This window comes from Ursus americanus, chromosome 7, assembly GCF_024610735.1.
Source record: "Ursus americanus isolate L20-20 chromosome 7, mUrsAme1.1.p, whole genome shotgun sequence".
In the NCBI taxonomy this organism is placed as follows: domain Eukaryota; kingdom Metazoa; phylum Chordata; class Mammalia; order Carnivora; family Ursidae; genus Ursus; species Ursus americanus.
Genome location: NC_142133.1, coordinates 55,600,445 through 55,621,402, shown reverse-complemented (window position 1 = coordinate 55,621,402; position 20,958 = coordinate 55,600,445). Strand labels below are relative to the sequence as shown.

The window sequence follows — 20,958 nt, the reverse complement described above, 5'->3', positions numbered from 1 at the left end:
TACTCATGTATTTGGTAAAATCCAACGTGTGGATCATTTCTTCATTACAGTGTTTTAGATTTCCTGCATAGGGTAGTGCACATGTTTTATGAGAAGATGATGTCCTCTTTGGAAGCACAGTAGCCCTGACTAAAATAAATAGAATTCAAAGACAGAGGCCAATGTGTAGTAGGGAAGAATGATTTCCAGATTCCCTAGAGTGTATTTATAGTTCTAGGCTAAATAACATCAGATCCCTGATTTACTTTAAGTGTGCATATTGTTTGAGAACATGTTTCTCAAATTCAGTGGTATGCAATTGAAAAACATACTCTTGGGGCGCCTGGGTGGCTCAGTCGGTTAAGCGTCTGCCTTCGGCTCAGGTGATGATCCAGGTCCTGGGATTGAGTCCCACATCCGGGTCCTTGCTCAGCCGGGACCCTGCTTCTTCCTCTGCCTGCTGCTCCCCCTGCTTGTGCCCTTTCTCGCTCTTTCTCTGACAAATAAATAAAATCTTAAAAAAGAAAGAGGAAAGAAAGAAAGAAAGAAAGAAAGAAAGAAAGAAAGAAAGAAAGAAAGAAAAGAAAGAAACAAAGAAAGAAAGAAAGAAAGAAAAACATACTCTTTTCAGTTATCCACTGCTATAAAACAAATCATCCCAAAACATAGTGGCTTAAAACAATATATTCTCATAATTTTGTGGGTGGGCTGGGCACAGCTGGGCAGTATGTGTTCTACTTGACACTTACTTGGCTATATTCAGCCGGTGGCTGCACTGAGTTGGAAGGTCCAAGAAGGCTTTACTGACCCTTTGGTGCTCTTCCAGTGTCCTCTTTGTCTTCACACAGTATCTTGTCATCTGGAGGTCTAGCCTAAGCTTCTTGACAGCATGGTGGCTGGCTTCCCCAGAGAGAGAAAGCAGAAGTTGCCAGGCCTTTCAAGACCTAGGCCCCAAAAATGGCACAGTGGGACATCTGCTGCATTCTGTTTGTCTAAGGAAGTCACTGGTGACAAGGTGGGGAGAAGGGAGGGAGTTCACCTCTTGATAAAAGGAATGGCAAAGGGTCATTACAAAAGGCCTGTGGGATGGGAGAAATCATTGCAGTCAGCATTGGAAAGAACCTACTCTACTCTTTCAACATAGCACTATTAAAAATAATGAAAGCAGAAGGGTTAGTTCAAAAGAAAAGAATTGAAGCATCTTTAAATAATGACCTCATTCATTATTTTACTAATTGTTTTTCTCTCTTTTGATCATTGGTCTAAGTTTGGTCTTGAGCCTCTTCAACTTTTTAAACCCACAACAGAAACTATTGTGATGATTTGGAATCGAAGTTGCAAGAAAATTTCATGTTTTGTAGCTCATGTATTGGGAAGGGTCAGAGAAATATTTTGATGAATTGAAAGAAAACGAATCTTACAGCCTCAAAGTAAATGTTCCCAGGAATAGGTATCTATTGGGTCGGACTGGAGAAGATTTTCTTAGTTTTTCCATTTGTGAAAATTGCCAACCCAAGGCACAAAAAGGAAGAGTTGCTATATCAACTGTTCAGATAGTCCAACGGAGAAGAAACAAAGTAACAAGTTCTGAAACTTACATGTGACTATGACAGTTTTCCTCATTTAAATACAAAGTTTTAGGCAATTGGACTACTAGGTGAGTTGAACAGAAATAAGAAGACAGAAATATTTCTCACTTTTATTAAAATAAGCTAAAGAACATGTTCAGGTTAAGTTATATATACAAATATAAGGTCACCGAAGTATTTAAGCCCATTTTTAGGTAAATATCTTAAGCTAAATTTTTAAAATATTACATATATTTAACATCATAACAACTAAAACTGCTTTGTAGTGAATTGTTCCTGTGGTATAAGTTGCTGTTATGTGAATTATTGTGTGCTAATTATTATTATGCTACAATTTCATGTGATTTGAAACAGACCTGCTTCTATACTAATATATTCTAAAATTGTAAGTAGACCCATCTTCAATGTGACGGTATCGAGAGACATGGTCAGTGACTAGTGTTCACAACAGAAAAGAAAAATTTTAACTTTAATAAATACAGGGTGTTTCTACTCTTGCTAAGTAGGATAAACGATTCTCAGCTTGAGTAGATTACAGGTTAAATATAAAGTAGACGGAACCGGAGTCTCTGCCGCTCAAATATAAACCGGATAGAATTCAGATATATTTGTATGGTTCCCTTAAGTTACCATGAACTGAAGGCATTACAGGTTTTGCTGAAGTTAGAAATGTCCTCAGTGTTCTTTGCCTTAATGGATATCTTAAATTAGTATTTCCCAGCATGTGTCATTTCCCAGCTAATTAGAGTTAGATTAAAACATCAAAGAATGATTACATATTACTCTGCATTTTAAAAGCACACCTGTTTTATTTACATTAATTAAAATTTAGTGATAATTAGCTTTAAAATCCATGTTAGTTTATAAAATTGAACTTCCATTAGACAGTTGTCTGCAAACTACTACTGATGTGATAGAACTAGCAGGGCGTGGTTGTGTGTGTGTGCACACGAAAGCAAGCAAGCGAGGGAGATATGAGAGACGGAGAGAGAGAGAAGGGAGGGGGAGAGAGAGATCTAGCTCCTGGCTAGATCATAAAACCCAAAATTTATCTCGATCTTGTTAATGAGAAAAGGTCTCTAGAAAGCCTCTTCTAGTGGAAGAAATGTCCAGGACAGAAACGCCATGTGCGATGGAGAATCACAGAGGTCCACAGCTGAATAGGAGCCCTAGAAATCACCTAGCTTCTCTCTTCCCTTATTTTTCAAATGGGAAAAAGAAGGCACAGAACAGTTACACGTTGTGACAAGGCTACACCGAGAATTGCAAGCCAGTCAAGAACCTGGTGTCCCAATGCCCAGACCAAATGATGTCTATTATTGTTCAACCTACCACTTGCAAAGACTTTGTCTTCTACTAAAACAAGAATGAAGTTGTTGAGTTCATGACTTTAATAGAAAACAAACACTCACACACACACACACACCCAGAACATTATTTTATTGTGTGCGGCATTTTATCTTTATGTCTTAATTGCAGGCATCACAAATTTGTATGTAATGCATTATAAACTGGAAGCTGGTGATTCAGCTAATACCTTACACTGATTCCCCAGTTTTTTCAAGATTTTAAGGCTTGTGGGGTTTTAGGATCATTCCTCTTCTGGCAGTATGTTTTAATTAATGATAAAAGTCTTTTGGTTTTGTTGTTGTTGTTGTGTTTTTTCTTTAGAGAATTCTTTGCATTCAAGTTTGCTCCACAACCAGGATTGGAAATCACTGGTGGTGACAAATGACTAAGAAAGTGCCATCTTTTTGAAAAACTGTGATTCTATGACAAGTAAGCTAAAGAACCATAAAAAAATCTTCAGAGTCGAGATTTTTTTCAAAATAACTTATTAATTTTCTTAGGTCTTGTAGCCTGGGGGATCTGCATGAGCACTGAAGTCAGCCATACGGCTCACTTAGAAGGGGGCTAGTCTGCTCTCTGCTCCTCTCTTCCTGTCCTGCCCAAGAGCTTTGTTCGCACCCCTTACTCAATTATCTCCCTACTCCAAAGCACGCAAAAGCCTCTCGAACACAACTTTGTGATGATTCAGTCTAGTTAAAATCATCTTCAAACAGTGACCCCCCTAAGAGGGCTTTGTGGTTGGGGGCAGGTTGGAACAAGTGCATTCAAATACCACCAGGACTGAAAGGGAGCCCATAGGCAGAGCCCAAGCAAGCAGCCTCCCGGGCTGAGCAGGGTCTCCTGAAATGTCCTTTCTCTGGTGTATTTCCTTCTTCACGAAGAAGCAGCAGGAGCACAGAGAACGAAAGCCCGTATTTTCAGTTCTCTGTAGAGTGCTCTGCAAACAAAACAAAACGCAAACAAAACGAACTGCTTGGCTGCTTGGAGAGTGTCAGGCACAATGCGGAAAGTCTGAGGAACTCAGGGTGCAAAGAGATCGTGCCGGGGTGGAGAGAGGGGGAGCACTGCGGCGGCGCCGCTCGCCAGGGTGGTGCAATATTTGGACGGCACAGGAAAGAGCTCTACACATAAATGAAAAAGCTTGAAAGCTGGCACGGGTGAGACAGGCCGCAGGTGAGCCAGGGTGTGAAGGAAACGCGTGCTTCCAGAGCTGTGTGGGCTTCTGGGAAGAGCCTGGTGAGTTTTACAGAGGTCATTCCTTAATTCGGGCGCTAGATGCCGAGGCGCAGCTGTCTTCCACGTGGCTGAGAAACGCAAGGGAGTCTGTGCTGCACCGAAGTGAGAACCAGGCGCTCGAAACAGAAAAGCGGAGCCGGTTGAGGTCTGTGCGCCTGCGTGATTCAGAGGCGGGTCGCCCAGGGAAAGGGCCAGTGTGCAACGCTACTCAGAGGATTATTTTTCTTCATGGTAAAAAGACTGCAACAGAGCATTTTCCTAAGCATTAGATGCTTCTCCTCTCCCCATCCCTCCCCTCCCCAGTGATCTCTAAATGATGGATTTGTCTATGGGAAAAAAAATTGAGAGAGAAAAACGCCAGTTTGCCTTAATTCTTAAAGGTAAGCAAAAATAAGAAAAGACAGTCACCCTATCAACCCTTGCCAAAAAGTCCATCGTTGTTTGAAGCATGATTATAAGCAACATGGGAACTGGAGTTGTGTGCTGTATTCTGAATTCCTGTGTGTGCGTGTGCTCGTGTGTGTGTAATATAATGTAGGTATTTCGGAAAGCTGGGGTAGTATGAGTAGCTTGGCAATAAGGAGACTTACATGGTAAAAACACTATGAAAGTTTAAAAGAAATCTTTCAGCAAAGTTGCCTTTTATCTTTTATTTCTCATTCTCCTTGTTCCTGTGGCATGGTTTAATTAAAAATGCAAGAAACATACAAATCTGAAGAGGCGCACTCTTGATGATAAGATGACAATAAGAAGACCACAGAAGCTTATATTCACGCTAAGCACGTTAAATGGCCAAATAAGCCCACTTGGAATGTCCTTCCAGTGAGCAAGAAACTATTGTTGAGATGCCATAATTCCTAAGAGATGCTCCCAAATAAGTGAACAAGATTCTCTAGAAGTTTCCATAGCCATGTTTATAAGTGCAGTAAACTTGTAGAGGTGAACATAAGATGTTCCTGTGTTTTCCTAAAGGCAATCTATGCTGGGTGTATCGGTGCCAGATACACGGCATTTCTGGAATTATGTGTATTTGCAAAATTGGACAACACTCAGGTAAACATGCCAGACCCAGGAGCAGACAAGAGTTAATGAGATAATCTTAATATTTATTGAAACATCACTATTTTGTGCCTTTATGGCAGACAGCGATAGACAACCCCATGCTATTATTTTACATGAGTTCCTTGTTAGCAAACGAAAAGCCCATTAAACAGACTGCATCATTCTTACATGTCTAGGATAAAAGGCAGCTACCATGATGTTTCAAAACTTATAAACATATATGGATATATGCGTGCATATGTGTACGTACGTATGTCAGTGTATCTGTCAAGTTTACTTGGGAAAATATCCCAGTGTAAACTGGGCTTACCTATTGTGTTTTGTTTGTTTGCTTCTTTTTTTTGGTAGGAGACCCAAAGAAGTTAACTGAAAGATCATCTTTCTGTTGGAAGCATTTACAAACCTGATCTGATCGTGATACACAAGTTCAGGGCTGCACAAGTTCACAGAGGCTATAGAGTCAAATGTTTGAAAGAGTATCGACCGTGAACTAAATATTGAGGACACACACCCAACAGGATACATCTAGACACTGAGATGATTGAGCCAGGAAAAAGACTAAGAAACCGTGATGTTCCGAAGGACAGCATTAGAGTCAGCAGTTAGCGCAGGGCATTATGTCATGAGGATGGTAATTCCTTGTAGTTCCTTATTTGCTATGTAAATGTATGGAATTTTCTCTGGCTTGCTTTAAAATTAGAATCATCAATGTCTCATGAGACAGAGAGAGTTGAGTCTGCCCTGGAATCGAGGGTTAAACCTACGTGACATTTCAAGGTTCCCTTCCTACACCAGTATAAAATCCAGCATTATTCAACAGACCTGGTTACAATAGTGTAAATTAAAATGCAGAAACATAATGTCATTCCTTACACAAACAACAGCTAGGCAAGCTATTTGATAATGCTCTGAGACATTATGTGGTTAGGTAAACCAAAATGACATATGTAAATCTTTTTCAAAAATCAACATACGAGCCTACAAATTCTCTATAATCGCCTCGGGAGGGGCTGCTCTGATGAAATTGAAAATGTCTCCTCCATATGTGCTGTTTCAGACTCTATAACATTTAAAGAAAATGTTCTAAAAGATAAAGTTGGCCTGTAAAAAGCATGGGCAGAGGAATCAGTAATGATCAGAGCAAAACAATTCTAGAAGGCATCTTAATTTTCATATGGCTCATTTGCATTTGAAACACTGAGAATTCCTATCTCTCTTGTACAAAAATGTGTACATATTAAATTACTTTCCACTTGAAAGAACATTTTCCTAAATGTTTGGAAGATGATCAAATTTTAACTGGAGGACTTGTTTTCTTCCATCAGGTGTGGGGGAGATGTGGCTTCCTGGTAGGAGAGGCAACAGTTGATTCTAATAGCAGAACAAGACAAAAATAAGAAAGTAAATGGAAAAGAATTCCTATTTGTACAGTTTGATTTAAAGATGGTAAAACAAAAAGGATACATAAGATACAAAGATGTCAAAAGACATCAATTTAAAAATCAAATAGGGTTACCTTTCCAAAAATTGTGATATTCTGATACTTGAAAATTAGGTTCTATTACTTATTGTAGAATTCTCATGGATGTAGTTGATATATTTCAGCATGTTTATTTCTGAGTATCTAGTCAGTGTTTAAAAGGTAGGTGCCCATCAGCTGTCAGATAATATTTCCAAGAGTCTACGTTCTACGTATCTTAAATTTTTTAATTTTAGGATATTAATTTTAGGATATTTGGCAAAACAGTAAAGATTTAAAACCTCTTTACTATCAATTTTAAACAATATTTAGTCTTAAGGAAATTGTTGGTTACTCACTCAGAGATCTAGAAGTTGGTATCCGGGGGAAATTTGAACTCACAAAGTGAAACCACATTGAATGAAAAGACTTTTTGAATTTTTAGTTTATTTTCTGATACGGTAAAATGTTGAGGGAAGAGGCACATGTTCAGAAAGAAAACCAGAACCTGAAAGACATCCCTGTCTTCCTCTTGGCCTTGCTTTCCAGAGACTTCACCCGGTGGAGGGAGCTGCTCAGGCATGGTCTCAGTGGTGGGGGCTCTAGTAAGGCTTCCTGGGGAAGTGGGACAGGATGCAGTTGACTGAGGACAGAGAACATGACCTAAGTTCTGTAAATGAGATTATCTAGGTGTATGCTGCTCTTTGTGCTTCTTTGCCTTTTGGAGAAATAAAGCCCCTGATCTGTATCAGCTGTGCTAGCGGGTATTAAGGAATGGGGAGTACAGCTGTGAGCTGGAGACGTACAGGGAGCGCAGCACCCGCACCCCCTCGAGGTGAGGCTGGTAGACTACAGTCAGGAGCTGAGGGGCAGGATGGGGCCATGCTGCTGCTCACCCTCCCAGGCCAAGCGTGGGGAACCTGGGGAGATGTGCTTTAAGGAGACTGTTTTTACACACAATTCACCCTGTATTGCAGACTGCTGCCTCAGACTTATTTGAGCAAACCCTAATCTTTTGGTTAAGTCAAGTGCACTGGGCTTGACTTGCAAACACAGAACTTAAAACAGTAAAAGATAAAATGGCCTGTGTAGTACAAAATTTGAAAATCATCTTAACATGTCATCTTATTGATTAATTTGATCTTTCTCTCTCAACAAACTTTGATTTTAATGATCAAAAGGTTGAAACAAACAAACAAACCCTTCTTCCTTCATGGTAGACATGCTAATGAGAAGATAAATGACCAATAAGGAGACCGAAGGTGGAGGCTAAAGCAAACATGGAATGGGGTGATTGTCAGTCCGGTAACTACAAAGTTACATCGTCATTTATTAATAAGCAATGTTCTTCTATTTATTTATTTGAATAATATTTACCAAGTACCTTCTATAGGTCAGACAGTTTTAGGGGCTGGGGACATGGATGAAAAATAAACCCCAAACCAAAACAAACCTACGTCCATGGGGTTTATGTTTTAACTTCAAAGTTTTTCTGAAACCAAGTGAAGCACGGTCACCTAGAAAACTGCAGAATCAAGGTCTGTCGTATTCATCTTACCATTCTACAATATTGGCATATTTTAGGAAGAGCTTGGTTCTCAGGTATTTGAGTTTCATCTCTTAGTATCTGCCAGAGCTTGTCCTTGGTTTTGAGTAAAGGCCTAGGGAAGGCAGGCCTAGGTGCCTGCCAGCGGTAAAAAGACGGAAAGAGTTAAGTTTTCATACGGTGTGTCTGGAGGTGACAGAAGGGCCCCGGGATTCCTCAGTAACGTTCAAACTCAGTCCTGCTGAAACTGGGGTTTTATTGCACGAAGTTGTTGTATTTTGGGTCCATGATCTGGCAGGCAAACCATCCAATCAGCATAGCAAAAAGTTGAGCAATACTTTGATTCAAGATATTTGGAATAAGATTTTGCAACAAATTTGGATATTTTCATAGTTTTATGGTTTTATTACATCAATCACCAGAATTTATTAAGATAAACAAATACAACTAAACCAGTGCAAAAAAAGGTCTTGGTGTCTACCGAGTCTCACTTTGAAAGGTAGGAAAAGGAAAGAAAAAGAATCATTTTTATACATTTTAGCTTTGAACAGAGGTACCTGCTGGCGTCTTCTGTTTCGTCCTTCAGTACATGCTTTTCTTTTAATTTGGTCCTCGTGAAAAGAATCAAAGTAGGGGCTCTCCAGTAGTTGGGCACAGGTTAATCTGTCATCAGGATTCATCTTCAGACACTCCTTTGAAGGAAAAGAAAGTATTCAAAGAGGGGCCTATTTTGTTACTGTGACCCGAAACTGAATAACTTGTCAGAGCAAATATGAGTTTAGAAAACCTTCAGGTGGTGTCTATTATCAAGTACTTGAAAGTTGTCGATAACTAGAATTGCTTTTCTTTTGCCATTTTAAAGTCTTGAGGGTAGAATTCAGTGTCTCTGGAAGGAGGCTACGAGTACAGCAGGTGTTTTTTTTCCCCAAAGATTTTTGTCGGAGAGAGAGAGAGAGAAAGAGAGAGAGAGAGAGACAGCAACAAGCAGGGGGAGCAGCAGGCAGAGGCAGAGGGAGAAGCAGACTCCATGCTGAGCAGGGAGCCTGATGTGGGATGCCATCCCAGGACCCTGGGATCATGACGTGAGCCGAAGGCAGATGCTTAACCCACTGAGCCACCCAGGTGCCCCATAGATTAGGTGTTTCTACCAATGACATCTCTTCATCACTTGTCAAAGCAAATAGTTTGTGGGACACGTCAAGTGTGATCCCGAGCGCGATCCCAGGACCAGCTGCATCAGCATTACCTGGGAACTTCTTGTCAATGCAGTTCCTGCTCGGTCAAAAGCACTGGGGGTGGGGCCCACAGGCCTGCATTTGATAAGCCCTCTGGATGATTCTGATACCTGCTCAAGTTTGAGAACCACCGGTTTAGGGAGATGGCTGAAGTATTAGTTTTCGTAACAAAACAAGTCTAAAACCTGGATAATTGGTGTGTGTGTGTGTGTGTGTGTGTGTGTGTGTGTGGTGTGTGTGTGTGTATATATATATGAATGACTAGAGGCAAAAAGGAAAAGGTAGCATCATGACCCTTTATATTAGAGGCTACTAGAAACTTCTAGCTTTGCCTCTGAGAGGGGAGGACTCTGGCCGCAGTGGGGTTGGTGGAGTCCCGTCACAAAGATTTTCTTCAAGAAGTCCTGATACTCTTTGGCCAGAGAATGGGGCTTTTCCCATGAAGAAAGACAGATTATGATCCATAAGGAATTAGAACAGCCGTAGAACTCCCAGGCACAGGAGACCTGAAATTTCTTGCCTTAGGACCATAATAGAGAAGTAAAACTTACCAACACAACAAACATAGTTTTGAGGCGTTTAGGTGTCCAGATAATTACGTTGACTGAGGCTGTCCCGCACTGGGCTGCCCTGTGGTGTCCATTCCTCCCTAATCCCAGCTGACCTCAGGTCTCTGAGATCCTTGCAAATGCCGCCACCCCCACCGTCTCACCTGCCCTTCAGAGCCGTGTCTGATTGGACCTTGTTTTAAGAAACAACCCTGCTCGGCATAATCAGCACAATCAGCTTCACCTGCCCCTCCTCAGCTGCCACCTGCTCCAAGCAGACCCCATCCCAGCCCCACGTTAATGATCCGCACCATAGTTAAGTCTATCTGCTACTGGGGGTCTGACTCCTCAAACCCTAACACTGACAGGACTGTAACCAGCACAGAAAGACTGATATTCAAAGATTCTGAATATAAACTGTGGTAGTCCATTTCTTCATCACTTCGTTCTGGCTTTTGCCTCCATCATGGCACTTAAGTGACTCCTGTTATTCATACCTATGACTTCCATATTCATAAATCCAATAGGTAGACCATGTTCTTATCCCCACAGTGTTAGACACTACTGGCCACATTCTCCTCCTTGAAACTCCCTTTGGCTTCTTGATGCTTCCCTTTCCTTCTTCTTACCTCGTGACCACCCCTTCTCAAAACAACCTGTGTTAGTTTACCCTCTTCTCCACAACGGGTGGGTGGAACTCCTCCAGGCTCAGTCCTAGGCTTTCCTTTCTCCTCTCTTTTCTAGCTGATCTCACGGATTCCTAAGGCTTCAATTATTAAGGTTTATCAGAGACTTCCACATGTATATTTCTGGTCCAGACCTCTCCTTTGAACTCCAGACCCACATACGCAGTGGCTTACTTAACAGTTCTGATTTGTCTCAAGGGCACTGTTACGGATTGACTTGTGTCCCCACCAAACTATGTTGAAGTCCTAACCCTCAGTACCTCATCATGTGACCTTATTTGGAAATAGGCTCTTTGCAGTTGTAAATGGTTAAGATGAGGTCATACTGGAACAGGGTGGACCCTAATCAAATGGGATGGTGTTCTTATAGGAGGGAAGACAATGCAAAGACAGATACATGGAAAACACCAGAAGACAGAGGCAGAAATTAGAGTTCTGTTGTCACAAGCTCAAGAATGTCTGGGGCTACCCGAAGCTGGTAGAGCCCGGGAAGGATCCACCCTAAAAGCTTCAGAGAGAGCATGGCCCTGTCAACACCTTGGTTTGAGACTTCTAGTCTCCAGAATCGTGAGGATAAATTTCTGTTGCTTGCAGTCACCCAGGCTGTGGTACTTTTGTGACAACAGCTCCAGGAAACTGGTACAGATATCTCGTGGTTGCCACCCTCCTCTATCCACTCCCCAGATCTGAATCATAACTAAGTCCTATCAGTATTATTTCCAATCATATGTTGAATTCATTCACTTTCTTTAATGGGCTTTCAATCTGTTGAAATCTGGTCTACTAAATACCTATGGGCTTTTACTTTAAAGAACATTTTTAGATTCTAAGGAAACGCTGCTAATGCAAAGCTGTTCCATGGGGCCTGGGCTAGAACGATATCCCATTTTGTTAGTTTTAGGAGCAGTGAGATGAACTGGGTGGAGTTGAGGCTTCGGAGTTCCCGACTGCCTGGATTAATACCTTTCTATACAGCAAGAGGCTGATGAATTCTCAGAGGTGTTCCCTGAGCAGAGTGTTCCCACCTCAGGAAAGGTTTTTAAGATGAGGGACGAGAAATCGGAACTGCAAAGTACATGTCAGGATCCTTTCAGTGAAACTTCAGATTTCACAGAAAAGCCTTAAAAATATTTCCAAGAGCCTACAGACTTCTTCTTTGGCCATATTAAACTGATACAGTGATAGGATGTTATGGCTATGAAAGCAACTGAGAAATAAATAATACGGTGTCTGTTGTCTCATTTAAAACCTAATGGAGAGACACAAAAGCTGCCGTAGATCGGCCACTGCATGCCTCCACTGGCTTTGGCACTGTCACTGGCTGGCATTTCACCCATTTGAGCAGTTGCCTGCACAGATAATGGCCTAGTCCCATGGGATGACTACCTGTTATGGTAGCTGGGTTTTATTTGTTATTAAAGATGTCTCAATTGCAATTAGTGAAAGAAAGCCTTCTTTCGGGGCACCTGGGTGGTTCAGTTGGTTAAGTGTCTGCCTTCGGCTCCCGTCATGATCCCAGGGTCCTGGGATCAAGCCCCACATTGGGCTCTCTGCTCAGCAGGGAGCCTACTTCTCCCTCTCCCTCTGCCTGCCGCTCTGCCTACTTGTGTGTGCTCTCTCTCTCTCTCTCTGTCAAATAAATAAATAAAATCTTAAAAAAAAAAAAAAAGAAAGCCTTCCTTCATCTAGCCTGGGGCAGGAGTCTAGGAGATAGGATGTGGCCCACGGAACAGCATAATCCTTGATGCACTTAGAGAATCCTTGGGTCCCAGGTCAGACATTACAGGTATAAATCAAATGGTTGAACGACAAAACTAGCTTCATCCAGAATTGGTCAGGCAAACAGGGTACTTCACCTTTGCAGCTGAGGACAGGCAGTTTGTCCTATACCTTGGAGTTTTTCTGCCCCGGAGCTGCCTTCTAGGAAGTTTTCTCTCTGGCTAGTTAGAGGAGTAACCAGCAGAAGACTTGGCCTTCACCTGAAAATGGGTTGGGTTTGTAGCCCTGGGCAGATACCCTCCCCGCAGGAGATCTTGCTAAATTGTAGGTGGGTCAGAGCAACCTGTTCAGAACAAGGTTGGGAAACTGAACTTCTAGGACAGGGCCTGCAGAGTGCTGGGTTAAGGCAGGTCGGAGCAGGGCGACAGAGAAGGCAGCTGAGGGCCAGTGAAGCACTGGTAAGGGCCGTCTGAGAGCACAGAGGTGTCAGGCTTTCTGGAGGACTCAGACTAAAGGAATCCAGCACCCTGGATAGCACCTTGGCAGTGACCACCACTAGCACAATGGCTAGTCTACACAACTGACTCTAGATCATCCAGGTGGCTCTGCCTTGAGATCAGATACTTCTGAGTTAGGCTGTGTGTCATAATCACCTAGGGGGATGTTTAAAGATACAAATTCTTAAAAAATTATTATTAAAAAAAAGAAGAAATAATTTGTTTTTGAATGGCTATAGTAATGTTTATAGAAACATGTTGAGATTGTAAACTAACTTCCAAACTATTTAACATTTTCCTATATGCTCATTGTGTTTATTCGACATATGTATACTTAAAATACACATATCAAATGTCTGTGAAAATAAAACCAAAGACAAGGAAAAAAAAAAGATACAAATTCTAAGGTCCTGTACAGAGAGATTCTGCTTCTGTAACTCTGAGGATAGATACCGGGATGTATATTTTTAAAAAGCTCATTCTGATGAGTAGTCATTCTGATGAATAGTATGGAAACCACTGCTATAGATAGAACTTAATTGGTTGCTAAAGATAGATACCTTTACTGATATCTCCATCCGTATCCCACCAGGAGCTTTCAGTATCCACAGTGGATGTAAGAGTCACATCTTCTAGCATGGGTCAGTTGGTCAAGCATGAATGGCAGACTAGTCACAGGTGAAATTTCTTCTGCTTTTTATTAGAATTTGTCCTCTGTTTGACTATTTCTTTTGGGCCTAGTGGAAGAGCTATATCTGGTGTCTGCATGTCTCTGATTTTGCTTGGTGTACTAATTGTTTTAAAAAATGATTTTAAATTTTATTTAACCCAATGTATCTAAAACATTATCAGTCCAACATGTAATTAATATCCTAAAACTTCGTAGTGAAATATTTAATATTCTTTTTTGTAGTAATTTTCATAGGAATCTAGTACATCTTCCTTCTAATTAGCCATATTTCAAGTGTTCAATAGTAATATGTAGCTAGTGACTACCACCTTGGACAGTGCGGTTTAGACCTTCAAACAGTCATCCTCATCAATTTCTATAGACTGAATATACTGACTTAACAGTCAAATTTCCTAATAAATGCAAAAGAAGTAATGGTGTTCATCACAGCAAATGCTAATTATACTCTTCTGTCTTTGACTAGTTTTAATGGATATGTTAGAAAAATTACTGCTTCAACTACTGATGTTCCTTTAGCTATAATTATTTTACAGTTCCTTATTATTTTCAATGACTACTTGGCATTATTTGCCCTCACTGTCAATCCCTCCCAGAGTTACCAGCTTCAATTATTACAATTTGCAGTCAATAATGGTTATAATTGATTCGTAAGTACCTTCATGAAATTCAAAGACATGGGATGAGCATCTGAGAACTTTTCTTCAAGAGTTTCCTAGAAAACAAAATAAAGAATTTCAATGTTACATAACAACAAAGTTATGTTTATTTTGAATATTTTAGAAATAACACTTTGGAGAAAGACCTCCCCTAGTAGGTTAGATAATTCCTTTTAAGGACTTTTTTAAAGTCCTATTTTTATATAATTTTACACTATAGTATAAAGGTTTAAAAGACAAAAACTGGAATTATTTTCTTTCTTTTTTTTTTTTCTTGACAGAGAGAGAGAGCACAAGCAGGGGGAGCAGCAAGCAGAGGGAGAAACAGGCTCCCCGCTGAGCAAGGAGCCCAATGCGGGACTCGATCCCAGGACCCTGGGATCATGACCTGAGCCGAAGGCAGACGCTTAACCGACTGAGCCACCAGGCGCCCCTACAACAGTACTTCAACACCTGTGCAGATTTACTTCTGGGACGCTGGGAGCATTAATGAACATGTGTCAGCTGCATGTGTCTGAGCACTACGGAAAGCAAGAGAATGATAAACACAAAATTCAGAATAGTAGGGAAGGAAGAGCATGGGATCAAGGGAGGAGCACATAGGGAAGGGGGAGCTCCAAAGATAATGGTAATAGTCTCCTTTATGTTTTTTAGGGTTTTTTTTTTTTTGTTTGTTTGTTTTAAGTAGGCTGCACACCCAGCATGGAGCCCAATGCAGGGCCTGAACTCACAACCCTGAGATCAAGACCTGAGCCAGGATAGAGTTAGATGCTCAACCAACCTAGCCACCCAGGTGCCCGGGTAATAGTCTCCTTTAACTAGGCAGCAGGTACTTGTGACTTTGTATTCCATGCTTTAAACTAAACTGTTATATAAATACTCATTTGTAATTCAAGCTCTAGTCTTGTTAATTCAATTTTAGCCTTTTGTTATATTTGTTAAAACCTTTAACAAATATAGGGGCTCCTGGGTGGTGTAGTTTTTAAGTGGCTGACTCTTCGTTTGGCTCAGGTCCTGATCTCAGGGTCGTGGGATCAAGCCCCGGGTTGGGATCCGTGCTTGGTGTGGAAGTCTGCTAAAGTTTCTCTCTCCCTCTCTCTCTGCCCACCCCCACTCGCTCATTCATGCCCCCTCTCTCTCAAATAAATAAATCTTAAAAGCTTTAACAAATGTAAGAAAAGGAAATCTATTATAATATATCAAGGTATTACATAAAATACTGAATTTAAAATGAGCAAGGTGTCTAGAGATAGTTAGGATTGTTCGAACCTCAGATTGTTCCCATAGCCATAAATCATGATGTGGCCTTACAGACTTTTCCCATCCCTGCTTCACTCTTGTACCAACACACAGCTCAAATGTGGGCACGCACCTCTTCTGACTGTCCTTTCATTCTGTAGGCAGAATTTAAACCACATGGAGCTCTAAAAATCATAGCCCACCCTTAGGTGACACAGACAGGAAATCAATGTCTATAGAGAGTAAGAGTGTCTAGTGGTCATTGACACATTCCCAAAGAAAGGCAAAGACCACAGAAAGAGCGCAGCAGGGATCAATGTGATTTGGAGTTTTGATTTGGATACAATGAGGATCATTTTGTAGAATGACTTTCCCCGTGAAAATATCTGTTGTGAAGAAATGGCTTTTATGGATGAGCTTTGTTTTACAAGCTGAAAAAAAATCAAGAATGCATGTTTTCAAAATAAAGAAGACTACAGTAAGCACTGTTTAACAGTAGATAATTATTTCAGGGAAAGGTACTGAGTGTTTTGACTAAAAGGATCAAGGCATTTATGTAAGGAACTAAATATACTTTCACTTCAAATTTAACATTAAGTTAATCTTTGATTAGACAGGGCAAGTAGACTCTTAAAGCATTCTCTTGGTTAATTTATGCTGTTTTATATAACTTCTTTGATCTGTGTCAAGTGTGCCAGAAGGAAAACAGGAGCCCAAAGTACAGATATTTTGAAAAATACCCCTTTAAAGAAAGCTGCAACATAACCACAAAACATCCGAGACCGAGCAGCTTACCATGTCTTCTGGCTCAGGAATACTGATGCCGTGGAAAAACTGATTACTTTTGAAGATAGATTGATGTCTTGGGATTAGTTTTCCTGGAAAATACAAACCACAAAACTCATGACAAATTTAATAAAAATAAAAGTGTTTAGAAGGTTAACTTCTGAGGTCCAGATATACAAGAAATACTGACCCTGATTATTCCTTCCAGATTTGGGAGGAGTGAGTCCCTGCAAAACCATGCCTCTCAGGGAAGGGCAGTCCTCCCATGCAACTCTCTTTGCCACATGTGGCTCGGTCTGCCACTCAGCCCCCCCCCCCAAAGAGGAGGCAAGAAAACCGTGCTGAGGCTTTACAACATGATTTCAGAACTATCTTACAGTACTTGCTATTTTTAATGAGCAAAATGAGGCTCAGAAATTTAATAACTGTCTAAAGTCACACGGTCATTAAGAGACAGACACAGGATTCAAACTCAGGTCTGTCTCATGTCTGCTTCATGTAAATTTCCACAATCCTTTTTGAAAATAATCCAACAATATGTACTTAAGGTGTAGCCTGTGGTAATCCTCTACCCTACATTTTTCATACTGTAGAATTCTCCAGAAGAATGTGTTGGAACCAAACAGAGACCTGCCTCAGACCAAACAGCAGTGCTTCCGTCGTCCAGCAGCTGTGCTGCCAGGATAGGCAAGGGGCAGGAATTAATAAATACCCATTTGGTGTGTCAATGTATCGCTTTCCTTGCATCCCTGCTGCTTGGCATAAAGCTGCAGCCAACCTTCTGGGTTACGTCCTCTTCCAACTGCCACGGATGCTGACACAGGCTGTAAGCTTATGAGAGAGGCCCCTTGAGTCCCATTCTTCTCTGCATGTAACTGTTGTACGACTTCAGGCCAATCATGGAAGCTCCCTGAGCCTCAGTTTCCTCGTTTGTAACGTAGGCACAATTAAAAATGTTATAATGTCCTTAATGGGTTTTTCTTGAGACTGGAATTTGTAAATTCTTAAGTGTCATACAAAGGAGCAGAGTTGAAGAGTTGTAATGGAGACAGTTTAGTCTACGAAACCTAAAATATTTATCATCGGGCCCTTTATAGAAAAGTCTGCTGACCCCTGCTCTAGAGTGAAGGGAGGAAACCCCTCCTTTGCAGTGGGCAGAAATGACATTTGACCAAATACCTCTTAGAGTCCACACTGTGCAGATGACTCATATCCTTGTCCCTATCTTAGCCTGACACGGAAACTAAGTGGATAGTTTATTCCAAGGCTAATTGACTCGACTTGGAAAGGAACCGGAGAGCCCCTCACTGAGCAGAGTTATGGCGCCACATGGAGAAAATGGTTGGACTTTGGCGATAGCCCAGCACAAGTAACCAACCGAGTAGCACTTCGGAGAAGCAAGAAAGCTCTTGTTCGCGGGGCGCCTGGGTGGCTCAGTCATTAAGCGTCTGCCTTCAGCTCAGGGTGTGATCCCAGGACCCTGGGATCGAGCCCCACATCAGGCTCCCCACTGGGAGCCTGCTTCTTCCTCTCCCACTCCCCTGTTTGTGTTCCCTCTCTCGCTGTTTCTCTCTCTGTCAAATGAATAAATAAAATCTTAAAAAAAAAAAAAGAAAAAAGAAAGCTCTTGTTCGTTATAGTGACGTCCTATCACCGTTAACAATTGAGCAACTCTGTAAGCCATAAAATGCCCCCTCCTACCCAGTGCTCTGATGATCAGATAAAGCTGGTCCACATCTGATTTTCCAGGCCAGAGTGGCTGGCCTGTCAGAAGCTCTGCAAAAACGCACCCGGTGGCCCACACGTCTACCGAAGAACCGTACTGCGTATCTCCCACAAGAAGTTCAGGAGCTCGGTACCACCGCGTAGCGACGTAATCGGTGTAGGCGTCTCCTGGAACTGCAAGTGCGGCAGTCAGATCAGGTGGGGCACACCCTTGTACCACGTGACCTATTCGGGGGGGGGGGGGGTGCGGGGGGCAGGTCAGGCACTCAGGCAAGCTGCACTAACTCCGAGGCCGCCATGCTCCTAACTGTTGAGGCAGCCAGGCTCCAACTGCCCAAATACTTCCACTGTGCGCGCAGCTAGTCAGTTCAACTCCCACGGGTCCCCGGGCTGAGTTCACATCTGTATCATCCCACCCAAACTGGGGGGCAGGAAGGAGGGTTTCTGTAGTGTAACCTCAAGTCGAAACCAATTTCCAAGGGCATGGCGAAGCCACCTGCGTCTGTCCCGTCAGGATACTGGGTGTGCACACACGCACTTGCAGCCAGTCGTTGCTAACGCCTGTTTCTGCCTGCCCTACAGTTCTAGATTCAGGCAGAAATAATGATTTGTCCCCCTTTCCCTTTGGTTCCCCCTGTCTGAGATGACTTCCTTTCTCTTAGCACTGTCTCTGAAGCTTCTTAATTTTCCATTTATGCTTCTAGTCTTCCCAACCCCGTGGGGGTGTTCCCGACCTCTCGGGGGCACAGTCGTGTCTCCCTCCCTCATCTGCACCCTCGCTTTGGAACTCCCCTGAGAACCATCTTGTATAATTGTCTTGTGTCTTTTTCTTCAGACTCTAAGTGCATGAAGAGCACAAATGCATCTTATGATTCTTTTCCTCTACGAGGCAAAGCACAAAACTATGACCGCCAATAAACTGGAGTGCAGTGGAGCGGACTCGCAGTGCGCACGAAGGTCCTGGCTAAAAGGCAAAAGCGAACTTTTCCTCTTTGACTAATCACAACGTCACATGTAGCCCCCGTTCAATATCTAAAGCAAGTAAGAGTTTATATCATTTCATAATCATCTGAATTGGAGGAATAAGTGAAAAATTATTACTTACTCAGAATTCGTGCAAACCCAAAGTCACAGATCTTGATTATTCCTTGCTTAGTTATTAGAATATTTTCAGGTTTTACGTCTCTGTGAATACACTGTAAGAGAATATTTGATTATTTCTCTGAGTCATCAAAATGACAAAGCATAATAAACATTAAGTATTAGTTTAGGTGATAAACACAGCTTATGAGATAAAAACAAATATGCTTTCCCTTCATTTTTCTAAAAGAAATTTAATTGGCAAATTTTCACTTGTAAATCCGATCACGCCAAAAGAAAAAAAATATCAAAATGCTGCTATGTAAGTGAAGAAATTGAAATCATAATTGTTGGATAAGAAAACTTTTTTTTTTTTTTGAGAAGGCTGTGCCATACAATAATTTCTTCCACACTTTACTGGGCTCTACTTAAACTGCAAGAGGGAAAGCCCCAGATGAGATGAGAGTCAGTGTACCTCTGATAAGAACCGCCACCCAAGGTGGGAGTTAAGATGGCGGAGGAGTAGGGGACCCCTTTTTCAGCCGGTCCCCTGAGTCGAGCTGGATAGGTACCAGACCAGCCTAAATAACCACGGAATCAGCCTGAGACGCAGGATGATGCATCTGGATCTCTACAAATGAACATCTCCAGCGCGGAGTATTGAGGTACGAAGAGGGGAGCTGTAAACCGTGCACGGATATCGGAAGATAAACGGAAGGGGGAGGGAGCCGCCGCGTTTGGGCGCCGGGAAGCGGCAGCCACTTGCACGGGAGAGCGGGCGGACACACAGAGGGCACCCGCGAGAGAGCGGACTGAGACCGGTGAGCCGTGAACGCGCGCCACCAGGCATCTCCCGGAACACCGGAATCCCGGTGCGCTCACGGGATCCAGACTGAGACCGGGAGCTCCCGGAGCGCGCGCGGGGCGGCTGGCGGCTGGCGGGCCACCTGCACGGGGGAGCGGGCGGACTCGCGGGCGGCACCCGCGAAACAGCAGACTGAGACCCTGAACCGGGTGCGCGCGCCACCAGGCTTCTCACGAACTCCGGAATCGAGGTGTGCTCACCGGGCATAGACTGAGACCGGGAGACCCGGGAGCGTGCGGGGCAGCCGGTGGCTGGCGGCGTTAGAAACACAAAGGACAGAGACGCGCCGGCCCTGGAAGTGAGGGCAGGGACGCCGGGTGTGGGGCGCACATCCCGGGACGCTGCAGGGTTGAGCAGCACCAACAGAAACAGAGTTAAAGTGGCCAGAACATCAGTGGAGAATGGGCCGCAATCCCTCTGTTCTGTGACAGAGGCTGAAATTTGGCCGCTGCTGCTCTGACCCTCAGAAGAGGCACAGCAAACCGCCAGGGAAAGCCGCCAGAGAACAAAAGCCTGGAAATACCGGCTCAGAGAGTGCCCATCCCCATCCCCCCTCGCAGGGGACACGGAGACTCTACCCAAACAGGGCTGCCTGAGTATCGGCGCGGCAGGCCTCTCCCCCAGAACACAGAAGGCAGGCTGAAAAATCAAGAAGCCCACAACCCGGGCGCCTGGGTGGTGCAGTCATTGAGCGCCTGCCTTCGGCTTAGGGCGTGATCCCGGCGTTCCGGAAAGGAGTCCCTCATCGGGCTCCTCCGCTGGGAGCCTGCTTCTTCCTCTCCCACTCCCCTGCTTCTGTTTCGTTCTTGCTGACTGTATGTCTCCCTCTCTCAGATAAGTAAATAAATAAAATCTTTAAAGAAGAAGCCCACATCTCTAAGATCCCTATAAAACAAGGGGCACGGCCTGGGACCCAGTCAATAATTTTGGGCTCTGGAAACCCCGCAACCTCTCTTCATCAGAATGACAAGAAGGAGAAGCCCCCCCCAGCAAAGAAAAGACAGTGAGTC

The 20,958-nt window shown here is 43.0% G+C and overlaps 1 protein-coding gene across 6 annotated transcripts in view; it reads right to left on the bottom strand.

Moving 5' to 3' along the window:
* Positions 1-753: 753 nt before the first annotated feature.
* CDKL4 (cyclin dependent kinase like 4) overlaps positions 754-20,958 on the bottom strand; it is a 62,469-nt gene continuing 42,264 nt past the window's right edge. For 3 of the 6 annotated variants that reach the window (XM_087863717.1, XM_045809023.2, XM_045809024.2), the window contains 5 exons: positions 19,109-19,199; positions 17,980-18,177; positions 16,288-16,370; positions 14,253-14,309; positions 6,598-8,913 (listed from right to left, as the gene is read on the bottom strand). In XM_087863717.1, the coding sequence (XP_087719843.1) occupies positions 8,650-8,913; positions 14,253-14,309; positions 16,288-16,370; positions 17,980-18,177; positions 19,109-19,199 (693 nt within the window). In that variant the 3' untranslated portion in view covers positions 6,598-8,649. The other 3 variants (XM_045809025.2, XM_045809027.2, XM_045809026.2) reach the window with 2 other exon arrangements.